Source organism: Ailuropoda melanoleuca, chromosome 2, assembly GCF_002007445.2.
Source record: "Ailuropoda melanoleuca isolate Jingjing chromosome 2, ASM200744v2, whole genome shotgun sequence".
Taxonomy (NCBI): domain Eukaryota; kingdom Metazoa; phylum Chordata; class Mammalia; order Carnivora; family Ursidae; genus Ailuropoda; species Ailuropoda melanoleuca.
Genome location: NC_048219.1, coordinates 20,194,191 through 20,214,765, shown reverse-complemented (window position 1 = coordinate 20,214,765; position 20,575 = coordinate 20,194,191). Strand labels below are relative to the sequence as shown.

At 44.0% G+C, this 20,575-nt stretch overlaps 1 protein-coding gene across 6 annotated transcripts in view; it reads right to left on the bottom strand.

The window, feature by feature from the left end:
- ST3GAL3 (ST3 beta-galactoside alpha-2,3-sialyltransferase 3) overlaps positions 1 to 20,575 on the bottom strand; it is a 176,302-nt gene that overhangs the window by 110,749 nt on the left and 44,978 nt on the right. For 2 of the 6 annotated variants that reach the window (XM_034650868.1, XM_034650877.1), the window contains exons 1-3: positions 11,890 to 11,917; positions 11,355 to 11,453; positions 3,387 to 3,434 (exon numbers count right to left, since the gene is read on the bottom strand). The exons of 2 other annotated variants lie outside the window; for them this stretch is intronic. In XM_034650868.1, the coding sequence (XP_034506759.1) occupies positions 3,387 to 3,434; positions 11,355 to 11,453; positions 11,890 to 11,914 (172 nt within the window). In that variant the 5' untranslated portion in view covers positions 11,915 to 11,917. Of the gene's footprint in view, positions 1 to 3,386; positions 3,435 to 11,354; positions 11,454 to 11,889; positions 11,918 to 20,575 lie in introns of those variants that run through there. 2 more of the 6 variants (XM_034650897.1, XM_002925553.4) reach the window with 1 other exon arrangement.

The window sequence follows — 20,575 nt, the reverse complement described above, 5'->3', positions numbered from 1 at the left end:
TGGATAATTCCAATTGCTTTCCTTTCAAGGTCATTGATTCTTTCCTCTTCATCTCTATTTTGTTATGGAGTCCATTCAGGTGAGTTTTAAAAAACTGCAGTTATTATATTTTTTTTTCCTATATCTCCATTTGGTTCTTTTTTGTATCTTTTTTTAATATCTTTTTTGGGGGGGCTAACAGTTTCTATCTTTTTTGTTTCAACACTGTTTGCTCCTATTTTGTGGAGCATTTTTATAATAGCTACTTTAAACTCACTGTCAGATTATTCCAACATCTGTGTTGAGATTTTCCTGGTTCTTCACAGGAGAAGTAATTTAGATTATACCTTGGACTTCGAATATGAAGTTATGAATACTTTAGGTCTTGTTTAAATTCAGTGGAGAGGGGCGCCTGGGTGGCTCAGTCGGTTAAGCATTGGAGTCTTGATTTCAGCTCAGGTCATGATCTGAGGGTCCTGGGATCGAGCCCCGTGTCAAGCTCTGCGCTTAGCAGGGAGTCTGCTTGAGGATTCTCTCTCTCCCTCTGCCCCTCCCCCTGCTCCCGTGCTCTCCCTTGCTCTCTAAAATAAATACATCTTTAAAAATAAATAAATAAATAGATCGAGTGGAGAATGTTGACATTTTTGTTCTACCAGACTCTCAACCAGGTTAAATTTAGGTGGCAAGTTCTGACCAGCCTTCCAGGGGCTGTGGTTTCAATGTCAGTTCTGGTTTCAAAGCCTATTCAAGTGTGGCCTCTGTGGGCACCACCCACTGTCCAGTCTGAGACTCAGGCAGTGGTCTATCTTTCAGATCAGTTCTCAAAGTCTTTGGTATGTTGGTTAGAATCAGAAGCATGCATGTACAGCTCAGAAGGTTATAAGTAACTTTCTGGAATCACTTTCCTGAGTTCTTCCCTCTCTGTTTTCTCCATGTACCTTCCAGTTCACTGGACTTCCCCTTCTTGGTTCTCTGGCCTGAAAGCTGGGATCTTAGTTACTGCATCCTACCACACATTTCCCAAACTGCACCCAAATCCAACCAGCAAGAAGGTGGAGGAAAAAAAGCAACCGATTTCACCCCACCCTCCTGGGATTCCATGTCCTCTGATCAGAGAGGAAGGTTTCCCTTTTTCAGTTTCAGGTGCTTGAAGACCCCACTGCTGCCACCACCACCACCACTACCATGGGATTGCCTGGTGACTAAGGCACGAGAAAACAGAGGAAAAGACAAGCCTTGGGACTTCCCCTCTGTCTGAGCCTTAGAGCCCCTTTCCCACCCCAGAGCCCTAACCAGAGGTCTTCTGGAATTCCCTCTGGTTGTGCCCTGATGTGCACTGCTGGGTGTGTGGCCTTGGGTCTAGGACATGGGACACCAGAGGAAAAATGAGAAGTTCATTGCCAGTGTGACAGCACTCTTAATTCTAGTCTTTTTCCCCAATCTGTCTGCTACCATTCATATTTCAGAGTCCTCAAATAGCTGCTAAATGCACCTGTCTAGGCCTTTAGCTGCACCCAATGACACAAAGAGATTCCTGCATATGTACCTTGTACACACGTCCTGGTACCTACGGAAGCATCCGTTTATGCGGCAGTATAGCTATGAGAGGAAATGCAGGTCATGAGGTATGTGTATATTCAAATTTTGCTAGATACCACATGGTCTTTTCTAAAGGGGTTGTAATCAACTTACTCTCTGACCAGTAAAGACCCAGAGTTTCCACTGCACCACATCCTCACCAACACTGGAACAGCAAGCTTTTCAAGTTTTGCCATTTTGGTAGAGACGCAGTGGTCTCTCGCTGTAATCCTAATTTGCCTTTCCCTGGGTAGCAATGCAAAATGCAATCGAACACCTTTTCATAAGTTTATCGGCCATTTGGATTTCCACTTTTGTGAAGTGCCTACTTAGGCCTTTTTGCTTGTTTCGATACTGGGTTGTTTCTTTATTTCTATTGATTTCCGTAGCTCTTCATTCTGGAAACATGTCCCTTGTTGGCTGGTTGTGTTATAAAGATATTTTTTCCACTCTGGATTGCCTTTATCACTCTTAATGGTATCTTTTTGATTAATGAGAAGTTCTTAATTTTAATGTAATAAAATTGATCAATCTTTTCCTATAAAAGTACACACAACTTTTGTGTCTATTGAAAAACTTTCTATCTGTCCACTCCCTCTTAAAGTGATCTCTCTTGCCTCAGCGTTTGGGTGGAGCACATCTCAAGCATATGAGGTGTGAGACAGCAAGATAATACGGCAGACGGTATGAGCTGCAGAAGCAGACAGATCTGAGTGGCCCTGGACAGGTTACTTTACCTTTCAGAGCATCAGTTTCTTTTATCTATAATCGAAGATACACTCTCCACCCTGCAAGATGCGTCTAAAGCACTACCACGCTGTTGGCACATCGGAAGCCCTTAGTAAACACGGGTAGCTGTGACTGTATTCTCTGAACTCATCCTTCCCCTCGTCCACAAGTGCCTGAACCTCACAGCTGCTTTGTGAAACGTCAATCTACTGCATTCAAGGACAGCAAAATGGATTAATTACCCTCGGCAGGCCAGCCAAGCCTCCCTGTTACTCATAGGCAGCACCCACAGTCCCAAGAACCACCACCTTCAACTAAAAATGCAGGCTTCATGCCCGGAGATGCTCTTCTCACACAGTAAAGTCATCCTGGGGCTCCCACACCAACGTAATGGCAGCAAGTTGAAGCCTCGAAGTGACTTCTCTTTCTGCTCACTGCCAACAGCATGGTGATGTGGAGCAAGGAGACTGCCTCAGACCTGGGACAGCCAAGCTCCACCGAGCTCGAGGAATTTGGGTCCAAGGAGTGGGTATGTCAATCTGAGTCCTGCACTTAGACACGGGGAAGACAGGGCGTCTGTCGGCCGGCACGTGGGTTGGCACAAGTGCACAGTGAAGTGCACGTCCTGGGGAAGGTGTGTATTTGAGTATATGGTTGTGCGTGCAAACATGCAACAGTGCGTGTTCTCAGGAAGCTGTCATATTCTCATCAGTCTGACATTGTGCCGAAGAGCCCTGATGACTATCTTCTCTAGCATACCCAGAGCCTGGGGTCTCTCAGTGCCCTCTGCCCCACTCTCTGGGCCACGATACGTGCTCAGAAAACACATACCCTTTATGTGAACCTGGAACACTCTGAATGAGGAAGGAGCATCTACCCAAACTCCTCCAGTGCCCACTTTTAAAGCAACTGGCCAAGTCTTCTGGATGTTGCATTCCACTTTCTAGACCACGAGTCCCCAGAAAAGCTTCTAAAGACTTTCCCACCATTCTGAGATATTCCCCTGCCCTCCCCAGATAACCCCCTCCGCCTGACCAGGCTCCACTTCCAATGTGGCCGAGGGCTGAGTGCCGAAAGGAGAGAGGGGGAGGGATTGGTACCTGAGCCTAGTGTTTGTCCAGCGGAGTCAAAGGAAAGAACCACTGAATCTGCAACACAAGAAGACAAGTTCATTTCTTTCTCCTTCTTAGAGGAAAGAAAAAAAAACAAAAAAACCCACAAGCTCCCACCAACTCTGCCCCAACCCCCCCCCAGGGGGAAAGTCAACTGGATAGGGACACTCAGCTGCACACACAGCACCCACAGGTCCATGCCCCCCACCCGCTGGGCCAGGAGGCCCTGCCGAGCCCAGCCCCAAGCCTCCTGCCACCGCGGAGAACATCTCAGTGCAGAGACAGGCCCCAAATTCTTCAGAGGCATTTCCTGCCAAATTAGGGGACATGCTTTCCCCACCCCCTTCTCACAATGAAAATAAAATTAAAGCAATGCAACAGAAAACGTCTCTCCTGAATCTGGTTAAAGGCACTAACATTTCCCTTTGACTTCTCCCTTTTTTTTTTTTACTATTCATATACCCGATTGCTTATTATTTCTTCTCCAAAAGCGCTTAAAGTGGCCTACAGGAATTTATAGTACACACTGGGACTTAAAAATGAAGAAGTCAAGACAGGAAATATATTATACAGCCAGGGGAATGTTAGTACATAAAATGCATGCCACAAGAACCAGAGGTAGAATCAAGAAGGCCTGAACTCCCAAACCACCGAAGGAAAGGAGAAAATGAACAGTTACACAATTTAGTGCTCACAGTGCATTCACTCATTCATTCGACCGTCCAATAAATATTTATTGGGCACGATACTATGCTATGACTTTAAGATACAGCAGCAAACAAAAAAGCACGGTCTCCTCACGGATCTCCCTGCCATCAGTCTAAGAGACAAAAAAAGTTACCAAACAACAAAGCATCCAACTAAAAACTAAGTAGAAAAGAGCGCTGTGAACATTCCCATTAAGACCCAGACCTAGGGGGTGCCTGGGTGGCTCAGTCAGTGAAGCATCCAACTCCTGATCTCAGCTCAGGTCTCGATCTCAGGGTCGTGAGTTCGAGCCCCGCACTGGACTCCGTGCTGGGTGTGTAGCCTACTTAAAAAATAAAATAAAAACAAAAGAACCAGACCTAGTTAGGAAGGGGAGTGGGTGTTGCTTAGGGAACGCTTCCCTGAGTAAGTGACACCTGAACTAACAGCTGAAGGTAAGCAGGGGTTAAACCTAACAAGAATGGAATGAGGCATTCCAGGCAGAGAGAACGCCATGTGTGGAGACCCGAAGCTCGATGGAGCGGGGTGCTTCAGAGCGACAAAAAGGCCAAAATATAAAAGCAAATACTCAACAGTCATCAGGAGGAAATTTCTCTTGTGGGCCCTAATAATACAAGGGGTGCTGTATGATGTTGAAGACTGCCACGCCCAGGGCATTTCTCGAGTGAGTGAGTATCAGTCTTGCACGGCTACGTCTTCCAACACGGGCTGGTACAAAACGATGGCATAAAGCCAACGTATGGTTCAATAAAAGCAGTTATAAGGAACACCAAGGTAATTTAAGGCCTAGGACAACCCTGGAGACCTCAGACTCAAAAGGCTCACTCACCACCAAGGAAAGCCAGCTGGATGCATATAGGACCAGGGTCTACAGCCCCACTCCCACCCCCGCATTATCCTTCGGATCTCGAGTTGAAACACAAGAGTTATCTTAACTGTAAGTAACACCCGTCCCCACTGCTGGACTATCAGCTCCATAAAGACAGACCCTATACCTGCTTGACCCCCTGCTCCACCGCCCACGGAGGAGTAACAGTGCCTGGAGAAATGAACAGACCACGGGTCCTTTTTGACACGGATCCAGAGGCAGATAGTCTGTACCGCCAGTTAAGGGCAGATCCGTATGCTTTGAAGCCCACCGAGGAGATGACAGGGTTGATGTCTTTTTACAAAAACGCAGAAGCACAAGGAGGACACTTGGCTGATGCGACAGGTGACCAGCCGACCTCTGGGAGACAAAACCAGTGTCTCTTACAAATTCTACACCTTTATCGACATTTCACACATCTGTCTTCTCTCAATGCTACGGTCCTTCCAGGAGAGAACCCCTTATTTCTCTCTTTTTTAAAGCAGCTTTATTGAGGTATAATTTACATACTATAAAATTCACTCGCTTTCAATGTACCACTCGGTGATTTTTTTAGAGAATTTACAGAGCTGTGCAACCATCGCCACATGCAGTTTCCCACACTTCCCTCACTCTGAACAGACCCCGCATGCCTAGTTACAGTCCCGCCCCGTTCCCACCTCCAGCCCCAGGCAACCACTGATTCACTTACTGTCTCTATAAATTTGCCTTTCTGGACATCTGCCTACCCACTTTCGCTGGGGCTGTTCTATACCCCTAACCACACCCCTGCCTCCAACGTGGCCCACTTCCATCATCCTTTATGCCACTGACGATGTTTCCGAAAAGTATACCTCACTGTGGCTTTGCTCTTGATTAAAACCCTTCAGAGGCTTCCCGCAGCCTGTAAGATAGAGTTCAAGCTATGACATTCCCTCATTTTCCCCTCATTTGCCATTTTTAATATATCTCACGTTCCAGGTGGGCCAAACTACCTCTATTTCCCCAGAGGTATACACCAGCGTGTCTTCACTCATCAGACATACTGTGCTCACTGCCTGTTTGCATGCAAAAAATCTCCCACTTTTCCATTAAGATTCCACTCAATCATCCCCTCTTCTTTTTTCTGTATTGAAAGTAGGCTCCACACCCAGCGTGGAGCCCAACTCGGGGCTTGAACTCGTGACCCTGAGATCAAGACCTGAGCTGAGATCAAGAGTTAGGATGCTTAGCCAACTGAGCCACCCACGGGCCCCAATCATCCGCTCTCCTTGACGCCTTCTCTAGTCAGCTCTGCTCCCCCCCTTCTTTGGGACATCACTATACTACTATTATGTCATTTATTATAATCCCTGGTTACTTCTTTTTCTCTTATTAAGCATTTCAAGTTCCCTGAGGACAAGAAACGTGTATTCGTGCCTCGCTCAGTGACTGACACACAGAAAGTGGTCAATATGTTTCTTAAACAAAGGAATAAACCAGTAAATGTCCTTGCTTGCTTCCAAAAGGTGATGTGATCTAAGTGGTATTTCACAAGCTAGGGGGAAAAAAATCCATTCTGCATATAGATTCTCATTCGGTTTTAAGTCAACCTAACTGCCCCTCGACCGTGAAGCTTCAGGGGTTCAAGTGCAGCCTCCTCCTAGGAAGATAAAAGCATGTACACAAATCAGCATAAGGGGAATAAGAAAAGTGGCCTTGAAGCTTCTAGGTTAGAGGCTGCAGCCACCTGAAGGAGATTAGGACCAACTTCCTGAAGAGCTGACTGCCCACATGAGCAACAATAAAAACAGCATCTCAAATTTTTATTGCAGTTGACAAGTACAGTCCCAACTGCAATCCACCTTCTTTGTACGCTCAAGCAGTCCTGAAATAATCTCTTTTAAACTTTTCCATATAAACCAAGAAGAAAGGCTTAAAAGTTAAGTAAAAGACTAACTAAAACTTAACTGAGCCTCAAAGCAGCGAGATGAAATGCTAACAGTGGCTGTCTCTGGGTGAAAGAATTATAGGTAATGTTTCTACTCTGTTTTTGCAAAATTTGTACAGGAACGTGTATTACTTATATCATCAGAATAAAAAAAAAAAAACCTAAAAAAGAAAAAAAAAAAGAACTCTCTAATCCACCTGCAGGATTTTAACCTCTAACTCCCTGGTACCAATGCAAAAGGATGGAAGGCTCTTGACTGCCTTCGTTTCTCACTGTATGTGCCAAAAAGCTGTTCAGCTTTTTCCTGTAGTTACTGAGGTCATCCTTTCATTTCACACCATTTAAATATATCTCAGCTACATCAATTCCCGAATAGACTGGGCTTTTTAAAATTATTATTCTTTTTATCGTCCCTCTCCCCACCCCCCACCCTCTGCCAAATATTGTCAAATGCCGATTACGTGCCAGGCCCTGGGCCAGAAACTAGAGACAGGGAGCTGATTAAGAGCCTGTCTCTGTCTTGCAGCCAAGGGAGACTGACAAGTTAACTGGCACCTAAAATAAAAATAAAGTGGGTAAGCGTATGCAAAGAGTAAGCAGGAGGAAGATGAGAGTCTTACTGGAAAAAAAAAAGTCAGCATTTTTGCAGAGATTACTTCCAGGGGGTAGCGGACAGCTCCCAAGAGCACGTGTCCATACTGCGGAAGATGGGAGTGACAGGGTAGAAATTTCAGAAAGAAGTTAGTGACACATTCATGTTTTGCCTAAGTTTTGATGGATTTTTGCTTTGAGCATTAAAGGCACAGACGTGAGAATCAGCTTGGTCATTCGTTATTTGTGTTTATTCTAAAGGATGTAAGATCATTTTAGCCATAAACCACGGTGACAGCTAAAGCGAAAACGCGGTATTCAACAAATCAAGAGGTTTGTTTTGCAAGAAACGGAGCAAGAATATCCAGACTTGTCCCTGTCCAGCTAACAAATATGTCATTTTTATTTCAAACAGCCCAGGCTCCAGCTGTTCCTGGCTCCCAGGCCAGAGGCAGCCATGTGGTTGTGCTACACAAGTGACCAAAGAGAATTCCAGACCAAGGTACAACAAAGCATTGCTGTGCACGACTTTGTTCAAGGAGGAAACCTAGAATTTACTGGAAATCTTTTATTATGGTCAGATGTTTCCTGTGTCTGGTTTCTGAAGCGGATAAAAGGAGTAGGAAGAATGGGGCTCAGTCTTTCCAGTCACTGGAGGGGCTTCCAAAGCTCAAACTATGTGAGCAAGCTGCATATTTGGGTACGGGACAATAGTCACAGCACACACTCAACACTATCTTCTGCCATCTACCACGTGTAAGTCCCAGAGATGGAAGCATGAATAAAAAAAACTGTCCCCTCAAGTAGCTTGCAAGCAGGCAAAATAAACACACATAGAAAGCTAAGCAATCGAGAGTTAACAGTCCAGTACTATACACTTGATATTTACTAAGAGAGCAGATCGTAAAGGTTCTCACCACGCGCGCACACAAAGGTTAACTAGGTGATGGACGTGCGGGCTTGCTTTATTGTGGTGATCGTTTCAGGAAGACAGACGGATACCAAATTATCGCACTGTACACCTTAAACCTACACAGTGCTGTCAGTTATGTCTTGATAAAGTTGGGGGTAAAAAGCTAAGCATAACACAGAGGGATGGAAATAAGAGTAATGAGGGAGATATCTCACCATTTGTTAGTTTAACAGACATTCATCAAGCAGCTCCAACACACCAGACTGAGGGTTACAATGGTTAGAAAGAACAAGACTATTCCTATTCTCGAGGAATTTATGTTTTAGGCAGGGAGACAAAAAAAATCAGTAAACAAATGAACAAAACAATTTAGGACAGTGGTGAGTGTTCAATGTGGTGACGGGATGTTCAATGACATGAATGTTCAATGATGTGACAATGACCAAGGGTGAAGTACAGGCCATACGAGATGGGACGCTTCAGGAAGGCTTCTCTGAGGAGGTGACATGTGGGCTGAGACCTGAAGACAGGAGCCAGCGAAGAGAAGATGAAGGGGGAAAAAAAAGAGCTCCAGGCCAAAGGAAAAGCAAGTAGAGCAATCTTAGTACATTTAAGGACCAGAGGGAAGGCCAGTGTTGCTGGAACGCAGAGCACCGAAAACACAAGGAGGGCGGGAAATGAGGTCAGAGAGGAAGACAGGAACCAGATCCCTGGGAGGCCCTATGTAGGAGGCCAGAGAAAGAGTCTGATTGTATTTCAGTAGCTTCAACCCGGGGAGTAACATGATCTGATTTATTTTTTAAATATAAATTTTGACTGCTATGTGGGAACGAAATTGACTACTCTGGCAAAGGAGTAAAAGACAGATTAGGGCAGGGAGACTGAAGGCAGGGAGATCGATAAGGAGGAGAACACTCATCCCAGAGGAGAGGACACGGCAGCCTGAACCGAGGCAGTGGCAACAGGAAGAGAAAAAGGATGGATGCTAGAGATGTTCAAAAGGGAAACTTTATAGGACGAGTGACTGGTGGGACAAGAGTGAGAGATGAGGAAGGAGGAGGACTGTATCTACATTTGGGGCTCGGGCAACTAGATGGTGACTGCTGCTTGACTGGGAGTGGCCTTCATCTCAACCCCATGACCCTCCCTCTCCTCTGGCCACTGACCACTGGACCACAGTGGGTACCTGACCCAGGGGCGGGCAATCCACAGACTGATCACCATCCATCTATGAGGCAGACAGAGTCTGGGAAACCTGACTGGGAAGTACAGAGAGTTGGGGAGACACAAGCCGACAAAGAAGACCAAAGACTGGGAGGCCATGGGCCAGCCTTGATGCCGGGCCCTAGGGCCCACCTTGGAGGCAGAGATCAGAGTGAAAGCCACAACCCTGCCACTGAGAGCAACAAGACACCTTAAAGAGTGTCTTAAATCCAGAATGTTCTTCCAGTGCCCGTGTCTGTGGCATTCGACCACATAGCAGATCACCTTTCCGCCAGACCTCAGGGTTCAGCTTTTCCTCGGTTCCTTTGAGGCTTCCCCTATAACTGAGATTCTCCTTTTTGTGTCTCTTGCTATCACGGAGCCATCTGTAGTGTGAGTGGGCTCACTTCCTCTACCTTCCAGTCCTCACCCTTTAATACCTTGGAGCTCTCTCTGCCTTCCCAATGACTGGGTGTAACGTGCGGATCTGACACCAGGCTGTGCTCCAAGCACAACTCACCCCACGGGGCCTGAGTCTCAGGAGAAGTGGAAGGCCCTGCTTGGACCTTGGGCCTAAGGTGTGTCCTCTAATCTGGCTTTACAGAAGAGCCTCAGCCGTAGGGGTTTATCGGTCTATTCGCAGAACTGATACTTTAATGGCCACGTGGCTGTTTCTTGTTCTACAGTCTCCATTGCCTAGATCCTGGGGGGAGGGTTCTAACCCCTAGTCTCAGCTCCTCAATTTCTCCCCTCTCTCCCCCAATCCAAACAAATAAAACCACAGTAAATGAGATTTCTGAAGATACAGAGAAAAAAGGTCTGAGGGCAGAAAATAAAACACAACCATTAATTTAGGGGAATATGGTATATGGAAGAGATATCAGTGATAATCAAAGAGACAAGAGTGGCAGGACAGAGGGAGCCAGAGGAGGTGAGAATTGGTTACAAGAAGGAATGTTGAAATGCGGCGAGAGGTGGAAGAAAGTGACGGATGAAAAAGATACAGAATTATTCACTTGGAAGACATCTGTAACCCCAGTGGGAATCGTTTCTGTACAACGAGCAGATGGCAGACTCAGCTGGGAATCAATATAGTAGATAGAGTAGACTTATTTTAATAAGTTTCTTAGGTTTATTTCATTAATTTAACTTATCAAACCTTTATCAGGGTTCTTACTAAGCTCAAGAGACTGCAGGAAGATTAGCCATGGTCCCTGACATGGAAGAGTTTACGAGGAGAATATAGAGAAGTTGCTATAGGAGTTCAGAGGCAAGAGGGAGAGTTTTTGCTGGGAGAACCTAGTAAAGCATGGAGGTGATAGTGTTTGAGCTGGTTTGACCTTAAAGGACAGGCTGTGCTGGTAGGGTGGGAACAGCTTAGGAGAGGCACTGAAGCATTGAAAGTGAGGGGTGTGTGGTTTCAGGAAGCTAAAATCATACCTAATTAATATATTAGAGTTTCTTTCAGGAGGTAAAAATGCATGTGACTAAAGGGGAACTCGTCAATACAATCGGTTTAGACTTTCAAAAAAGGCTTTGACACATCAAACACTATTTTTAAAAAGTGAGTCACCATGAAATTGAGAAAGAAAGTGCTATATCATCCAGGAGACAAAAGGCACTTGGCTGGGGATCAGGGGCAGGCCACCCCCTGGGGCATCAGCACCCACAGGGAGACCAGGCAGTCTGGGAGTCGCTGGAATTCTACTACGCACTGCCCTCTCGGAGGGGGGGAAGGGAAGGAGGCTGGCACTGCTTACACACCCACGTGGGCAACAGAAGCAGCAGAACGAGGCATGTGCCGAAACTGAGTGAGGCGTCGGATGAGCTCTGGAACTGCAGGAACACAGGGAAGCTTGAGTCCTAGGCCCTCAAAAGAGAAAAGGGCTGGATTCAGTGCGAGAACTACAGTTTGCTGCCCTCTGAGTTAAAGGGCACACATCCATACCTGCACTCCCTTCCGAAGCCCTCTACGGGACACAAAAGATTGTTGTAAAGCAGAAGGACGCACAGACCAAGAAAACAAGAGGCGAGACACCAGCAGTAAGAGTTCTGAAGCTGGAAAGCAAATACACGAGAGGAACTGGCTAACCAAGCCTCCCACAAAGCTAAATCCTATACTGGTAGTGGGGAAGGCAGACATATAACCGGAAATGTCCCACAGAACTCCCCAAAGGCTCAACTGCTGAGCACCCCAGGTACCACTGGAAGTCGGAGAGCAAACAGTCCTAAAAACAAGACACCACACTCAAGTATGGGCTGAGATCACAAGACATTAGAAAAAAGTATCCAGGGGCACCTGGGTGGCACAGTCCATTGAGCATCTGCCTTCCACTCAGGTCATGATTCCAGGGTCCTGGGATCGAGTCCTGCATCGGGCTCCTTGCTCACAGGGGAGCCTGCCGCTCCCCCTGCTTGTGCTCTCTCTCTTTCTCTGTGAAATAAATAAATAAAATGAAAGAAAGAAAGAAAGAAAGAAAGAAAGAAAGAAAGAAAGAAAGAAAGAAGGAAGGAAGGAAGGAAGGAAGGAAGGAAGGAAGGAAGGAAGAAAGAAAGAAAGAAAGAAAGAAAGAAAGAAAGAAAGAAAGAAGAAAGAAAGAAAGAAAGAAAGAAAGAAAGAAAGAAAGAAAGAAAAAGAAAGAAAGAAAAAAGTATCCAACATAAAGACAGAGACCAAAACAACTGGAAAATAAATGCGATGTGGAAAAACAGAAAATACACAAGATGAAAACTTAGGCGAAAAAAGACATTAAGATCCTCAGAGAGAAGACACTTCATGAAACAAGTAAAACATGTCAATTTTTCAAAACGGTACATTTAAGGACGTCTGGGTGGCTCAGTCGTTAAGCTTCTGCCTTCGGCTCAGGTCATGATTCCAGGGTCCTGGGATCAAGCCCCGCATTGGGCTCCCTGCTCAGCGAGGAGCCTGCTTCTCCCTCTTCCCAATCCCCTTGCTTGTGTTCCCTCTCTTGCTGTGTCTCTCTCTGTCAAATAAATAAAATCTTTTTAAAAAAATACATTTAGTGAATAAAAAGAAAATAATAACTCTTGAAAATTAAAACAGGATAGAAGAAGTGAAAAAGATTGGAAAATAAGTTGAGGAAATCTCTCAGAATGTAGAGCAAAAGACAGATGGAAAACAGGCAAGAAAAAACTTCTTTTTAAATTAGAGGACCAGGGGGGCGCCTGGGGGGCGCAGTCAGTTAAGCGTCTGCCAAGCGTCTGCCTTCAGATCAGGGCGTGATCCCAGCGTTATGGGATCGAGCCCCACATCAGGCTCCTCCACTATGAGCCTGCTTCTTCCTCTCCCACGCCCCCTGCTTGTGTTCCCTCTCTCGCTGGCTGTCTCTATCTCTGTTAAATAAATAAATAAAATCTTAAAAAAAAAAAATTAGAGGATCAGGGGCGCCTGGGTGGCTCAGCCGTTAAGCGTCTGTCTTCAGCTCAGGTCATGATCCCAGGGTCCTGGGACTGAGCCCCACATCGGGCTCCCTGCTCCACGGGAAGCCTGCTTCTCCCTCTCACACTCCCCTTGCTTGTGTTCCCTCTCTCGCTGTCTCTGTCAAATAAATAAACAAAATCTTTAAAAAAAATAAAATTAGGGGCGCCTTGGTGGCACAGCGGTTAAGCGTCTGCCTTTGGCTCAGGGCATGATCCCGGTGTTATGGGCTCGAGCCCCACATCAGGCTCCTCCGATATGAGCCTGCTTCTTCCTCTCCCACTCCTCCTGCTTGTGTTCCCTCTCTCCCTGGCTGTCTCTATCTCTGTCAAATAAATAAAATCTTTAAAAAAAATTAAATTAAATTAAATTAAATTAAAATAAAATAAATTAGAGGACCAGTTTAGGAAACATGACATCTGAATATAGGCATTCTAGGAAGAGAAAGTATGAAAAAAATGGAAGGGAGAAAATATTGAAAGAAATAATTCAATAAAATTTCTCCACAATTAAAGGGCTTGTGTTTTTTTTTTTTTTAGCTTGAAGGGACCTCTGAGAGTACAGCACAGTATGAAAATAACCCTTCACTAAGGTACAGCATCATGAAATTTCAGAACACTCAAATTTCCAGAGAGAACAACAGGTTTTATGCAAATAATAAATAAATCAGAATGGCATAAGACCCCCTCAACAGGAACACTGAAAGCCTAGAATGCAGTGGGGCAATATCTTCAAAATACTGAGGGAAAATATATATTTTTTAGATTTTACTTATTTATTTGAAAGAGTGAGCACGAGCGGGGGGGGCAGAGGGAGAGGGACAGGGAGAGGGGTCAAGCAGACTCCCCACTGAGTGCAGAGTCCGACGAGGGACTCAATCCCAGGACCCCGAGATCATGATCTGAGCCGAAGTCAGATGCTTAACCAACTGAGCCACGCAGGTGCCCCTGAGGGAAAATAATTTCTAACCGAGAATTCTATACCCAGCATGACTATCAATTAAGTACGAGTTTAGAATAAAGACACTTCCGTAAAGGCAAGGTCTCAAAAATGTACCTCACGCATTCTTTCTGAGGCAATTATCAGAGGATGTGTTCCACTAAATGAAGAAGAAAATGAAAACAACAACAACAAAAACATGGGATTCAGGAAACAAGATATAACAGAAGAGGATGACAGTGAGGGGGACTCCAAGACCACATAGCCCAGCAGCAGGGATGAACAGCAAACAGTCCAGAACAGTGCCTGTCAGAAGCCTCCTAGAGAGATTTTATTCAAGAAAATGAAACTGAGAGACCACCTAATGTGTCTGAACATTTGGAGAACAGATTCATACAACTGAGGATGAGTTTAGGACTGAATTAGTGATAAATACACAGAAAACTAAGCAAAATAAAAGGCAAGATTGTTAATTGACTTCAGGAAAAACAAAATGTGCAGTGAAAAAACAGTATATCTTGTTACCTACGAACAGCATTTCCATGGGCATAGTATATGGACTGAATGCTGCCATAACTGTATCAGAAGGATGGGAGGATGGACTTCCTATCAATGGTGAAGAAGCTGTGAGTGTGACAGAGTACTAAATCCTCACCTCCCACTGTAGAAAGTCAACAGGTAATACCTAAAACAGAAATATTAACAACTGACAATATGTTAATTAGGGATCTGGAGGTAAATACCAAACAAATTACTTAGAAGAGTTGAAACTGGATGCCTCCTAGAGGTAGGAAATCAAGTAGTTGTGGAAACAGGGGAGTACTTTTATTTTTGTTCATTTTTGTTGGTAACAAGCCTTTTAGAATTGTTTTTTTAAACTACGCACATGTATAACTTCACTAAGAACAAACACCAAATTAACTTGCACAGGATTACATAGCCTACAGTGGTAGGAATGGGGCTTTAAAGCCAGTTGATCTGGTTCTCTGACCTAGTTGTCATATATCGACCAACAGAGCCAATGAAGAGTCTATTAGAAACCTAGGTGACTCATTTGACCACATCCTACTTACTTAATGCCTTACTAGATATTGTCTTATGTTATTTTGTGGTTATTTATCCAAATATGGTCTATCAAAAATAATTAGTTTAGAATAAAAGATAATTAAATGACAACCAAATGTGTGGACCTTGTTTGAACCCAGATTAAAAAAAAAAAACACCCAACTATGAAAAGGCATCCCTAAGATAATTAGAGACATTTGAATATGGATTAGGTATTAGAAGATATTAAGGAATTAGGTTAATATGAGGTAATAACATGATGGCTCTATTTTTAAAAAGTTCTCTTAGATATATACTGAAGTACTTATGGGTAAAATGACAAGATGTCTAGGATTTGCTTTAAAATCCAATATAACTGGGGCGCCTGGGTGGCTCAGTCGTTAAGCGTCTGCCTTCAGCTCAGGGCGTGATCCCGGCGTTCTGGGATCGAGCCCCGCATCAGGCTCCTCTGCTGGGAGCCTGCTTCTTCCTCTCCCACTCCCCCTGCTTGTGTTCCCTCTCTCGCTGGCTGTCTCTCTCTCTGTCAAATAAATAAATAACATCCTTAAAAAAATAAAATAAAAAATCCAATATAACTTTTTAAAAATCCAAATAAAAAAAGAGATACATCTCTGTGAGAACACAGCCTACATTATTCACATGTGCTAGAGACCCTCGGACAGGATGAGACTCTTCAGTCATTTGCCATATGACATTTTGTTCTTCATCTGGAAAAAAGGATGTACTTGGTAGGCTGTCATTAAAAGAGCACCTGGGTGGCTCAGTTGGTTGAGCATCTGACTCTTGATTCCAGCTCAGGTCATGATCTCAGGGTCGTGGGATACAGCCCCAAGTCAGGCTCCCTGCTTAGCAGGGAGTCTGCTTGAAATTCTCTCTCTCTCAAATAATAAATAAATAAATCTTAAAAAAAAAAAAAAGGAGTATGGTACTTGAGATGCCTGGTTGGCTCCGTGGGTGGAGTGTGTGACTCTTGATCTTGGAATCATGAGTTCAAGTCCCATGTTGGGTATGGAGATTATTTTAAAAAATAATCTTGGGTGCCTGGGGGGCTCAGTCGGTGAAGCATCTGCCTTTGGCTCAGGTCATGATCCTGGGGTCCTGGGATCGAGTCCCACATCAGGCTCCCCCTGCTCTGTGGGGAGCCTGTTTCTCCCTTTCCTTCTGCCTGCTATTCCCCCTGCTTGTACGCTCTCTCTCTGTCAAATAAATAAATAAAACCTTTAAAAAAATAAAAAAATTTTTTAGAAGTCTTTAAAATAAATAAATAAATAAATAAATAAATAAATAAATAAATACACGGTGCCATTCTGTTCTCCAGTGATAACTCAGTTAAGGCAAAGGGAGGAGATAAAGTAAAAGGTTGCTCAACAAAATTTTTGTATTTTGTCATGAGAAATTTTATCTATGACTTTGTAATATTCCTACTTAAAAAGGGAGGCTATGCACTGCACAGCACCCCAGCCGAGAAATGAAAAGCTGTTAACCGTTTGCCGTCACTATCGTTCATCTTAAGTACTAAGAGCAGAAGGCGGGGAGAAACGGAATACATCACGGGTGAGAGTGCAGAATGGTGAGGTAACTCTGGAAAGAGTCTGGGATTTCCTCAGCGGGTTGTTGTTTTTAATTTTTTATTTATTTATTTAAGTAATCTCTACACCCAACGTGGGGCTTGAACTCACGACCCCTGAGATTGAGAGTCCCCGGTTCTTCCGACTGAGTCAGCTGGGGGCCCCCTCAGTGGGTTAAATACAGAGTTACCGTACGACTCAGCAATTCTACTGCTAGGTGTCTACCTACCAAGAGAATTTAATGTCCACACAAAAACCCAAACATCAATGTTTACAGCAGTATTATTCACAATAGCCATAAACCAGAAGCGACCTAAATGTCCGCCAACTGATAGACGGATAAACACAACGTGGAATATCCGTATCACGGAGGGTCATCTCACCATAAAAAGGAAGGATTGTTACATGCTTCAACATGGATGAATCCGGAAACATTATACAAAGTGAAAGCTGGTCACAAAAGACCACATACTGTATGATCCCATTTATATGAAATGCCCCAAATAGGCAAATCTATTGTGATAGAAAGTAGATTAGTGGCTGCCTAGGGCGAGGAGAGGTTGGGGGAAAGTGGAGCGTGACTGCATATGGGTACAGGGTTTCTTTCTAAAATAATGAAAATGCTCGAAAATTCAGGGTAGTGATGTGTGCACACTGTGAATACATTAAAAACCATTTGACTGTATACTTCCAAAGGGTGGGCTGTATCATATGTAAATTATATCTCAAGAAAGCTGCTACCTAAAGAAAAGGGGGAGGAGAGTGGAAGGCACATCACGTTCCCTCTAGGGAAACATGGACACATCTCTTCTGTCTGCTCCTCTGAACACAGGGAACTTTACTGTTCAGATTTGGGTTTGTTTTTTTTTTTTCTTTTTAATGAGAGCAAGAAAGAAACCTCAGCAGAGGCTAAGAAATCAATGACGGTAATCATTATTTATTACTTAATTATTATACTGAGGAAAACATAAAAAGGACCTGGTTTTTAAAACCCTCTTTTGGTTTCTTTCCTTAGTATTCTCAATCTCTTATTTAGCAACTTTTTTTTAATTTAGGACTAGACAAGAAGAAGGGAATTTTGCCTAACTTTTTGACTCAGAACCCTCCTATACCTGAATTTCTGTCCCCTCCAGCAGATACCGCAAACTGGAGGCTCTCAGACGTGTTACGTTTAGCCTGCAAAGTGTATGAAAATTTTTGAATTTGTTAATATTTATGAGTCAGGAGATTTCACATAAAAATCTAGATTTCCAGCTTCTCTTGAAAAATAGGCAGAACCTGGTATTAGAGAAGAATGTGTCTTTAAATTCAGCATGGTAATGAACTAGCTTTATAAACTGACATCCAAAGTACTCAAGGATACTCAGGCCGGTTCTGACTCCAAAACTAGGGAAGAGAAGGTAAGGGAATCAGGCAGACGAGGAGGGGGAGCACCAGAGGCAGAGGATGGAGGTGGAGGGGCGGACATCTTTAGAGCTATACTCTGAGCTAACGTGCAGGCTGGGACGGTCTTCCTATTATTCCCTGCCAGAGCCCCGCTACCTTTCCTTTGCAGCCCCTACTACAGATTAACTGAGTACCGACTTGTGTTTAATGCTGGTTTCCCCACACAGACAAAAACACTCCAGGTGACATGTATCGTCTTATTCACAGTACTTTTCACTTAGCACAGTACCTGGCACACAGCAGACAATAAATATTTATAGAATGATAAATTAAAAAATGAATGAACAAAAGATGTGGCAAGGGTCCTGGAAACAGGTCATCGTTAGGAAACAAAAATCCTACCGCGTCCTTTTTCTCTATAAAAGAAAGGGTGGAGGGGCACCTGGGTGGCTCAGTCAGTTAAGCGGCTGCCTTTGGCTCAGGTCATGATCCCAGAGTCCTGGGATCGAGTCCCACATGGGGATCCCTGCTTTGCGGGGAGCCTGCTTCTCCCTCTGCCTCTGCCTGCTGTTCCCCCTGCTTGTGCTCCTTCTCTCTCTCTGTCAAGTAAATAGATAGTATCTTTTAATAAATAAATAATAGAAAGGGTTGAAAACTGTAACAGAGTAACTGCAGATTTTTACAAGTCTGTTTTAGAACATCCACAGGATGCTTGGTTCCATCTCCCTCAGAGAGAGGAATAATGTATGCCTTCATGCAGGGCTTTCCTACTTCATGCAGGGCTTTCCTACTCTAGTCCTGTCTCTGGCCCCTAACCTAAAAACTCCAGTTCACGGTCAGCAACGCAAAGGTCCTGAATCTGCCAGAGGGAGGAGGTCACTCAGTGGCCCGCACACCTGCACTTATAGCAAGGTGCAGTCTTCTGGAAACATTCACTGCAAAACTCTCCACAAGGGAATGGCACAGAAAACAGCTTTGATTCTTATTAAAATATATTATAAGCTATATGGTCCCATTAGCTCAGTGAAACAAGAATAAAAATACCAAAAGAAAAAACCAAGTTAGAACCGGAATCACCACATCTTTTAACAGTGTTACATGGTAACAAGGACTCACTGTCATCACATAGAGTACATATTAAGATTTAACCAAATGCCCCCTCAAGTTCTTTTATGGCCTTTCTCCTCTCATCTGGGTTCCAATTAAAGTTCACCCATTGCATATGGCTATTTTGTTCCCTAACCTCTCTTCGTTAGGAAGAGCCCACCTCCTCCATTTTTGTTCATGCATGTCACTGACTTTTTTTTCTGAAGAGTCCCGGTCAGCTGACTTGCAGCATGTCCTACATGCTGGATTTGTCTGATTATGTCCTCAATATCAGATTCAGGTTAAACATTTTTGGCACAAGCACTCTGCAGACGATGGGTATTTACTTCCGCAGCACAGTAGAAGGCATATAATGTCAGACTATCATATTGGTGAGGTTAAATTTGATCATCTGGTTAAGGTACTGACCCTGAGACCACTTTTTCTCCCTTGTGATTACTAAGTTAGTTATTAAGAAATTAATATGAGGGGCGCCTAGGTGGTTCAGTCGGTTAAGTGTCTGCCTTCAGCTCAGGTCGTGATCTCAGGGCCCTGTGATCGAGCCCTGCATCGGGCTTCCCACTCAGCAGAGAGTCTGCTTCTTTCTCTTCCCCTGCCCCTAACCCCACTCATGTGCTCTCTCTCTTGAATAAATAAAATCTTAAAAAGAAAAAAAGAAGTTAATAGGGTAATTAATAAGTCACTTTTCTTAGTGTGATAATGGTACTGTGGCTATATAGGAGAATATTTTTGGTTTTGGGGTTTGTTTGTTTGTTCGGGGGGGGGGGTAGAGGCAGAGGGAGAAAGAGAATCTTAAGCAGGCTCCATACCCAGTGTGGAGCCCGACATGGGGCTTGATCTCACAACCCTGAGATCAAAGTTGAATGCTTAAATATCCTTGTTTTTAGGAAATGCAAGATGAGATATTTAAGAAAAAGTATCAAAAACTCCGCACCTTACTTTCAAATACGGGAATACTATGAACAACTCCAGGCCCACAAATCTGATAACCTAGATGAGATGGACTAATTCCTTGGAGGCACAATATGCCAAAACTCACACAAGAAGAAATCAACAATCTGAACAGGCCTGTATCTATTAAAGAAATTGAATAAATAATTAGTAACCTGCCAAAACAGAAGGCACCAGGCCCAGATGGGTTCACTGGTGAATTCTACCAAACATTTAAGGAAGACACTAAACCAATTATCTACTATATCTTCCAGAAGAGAGAAGCAGAGGGAATGCTTCCTCACTCATTCTAAAAAGCTGGCATTACCCTAATACCAAATTAGGATGAAGACATTACAGGAAAAGAACACCAATACTGCTCATGAACGTAGACATAAAAGTCCTCAACAAAACATCAGAAAATTGAATCCAGCAATGTATTAAAAGAATTATATACCACAACCAAGTGGGATTTACCCCAGGTACACAAGGTTGATATGGTTTTTGAAAATCAGTTAATGTAATACATCAACATCAACAGGCTGACAAAG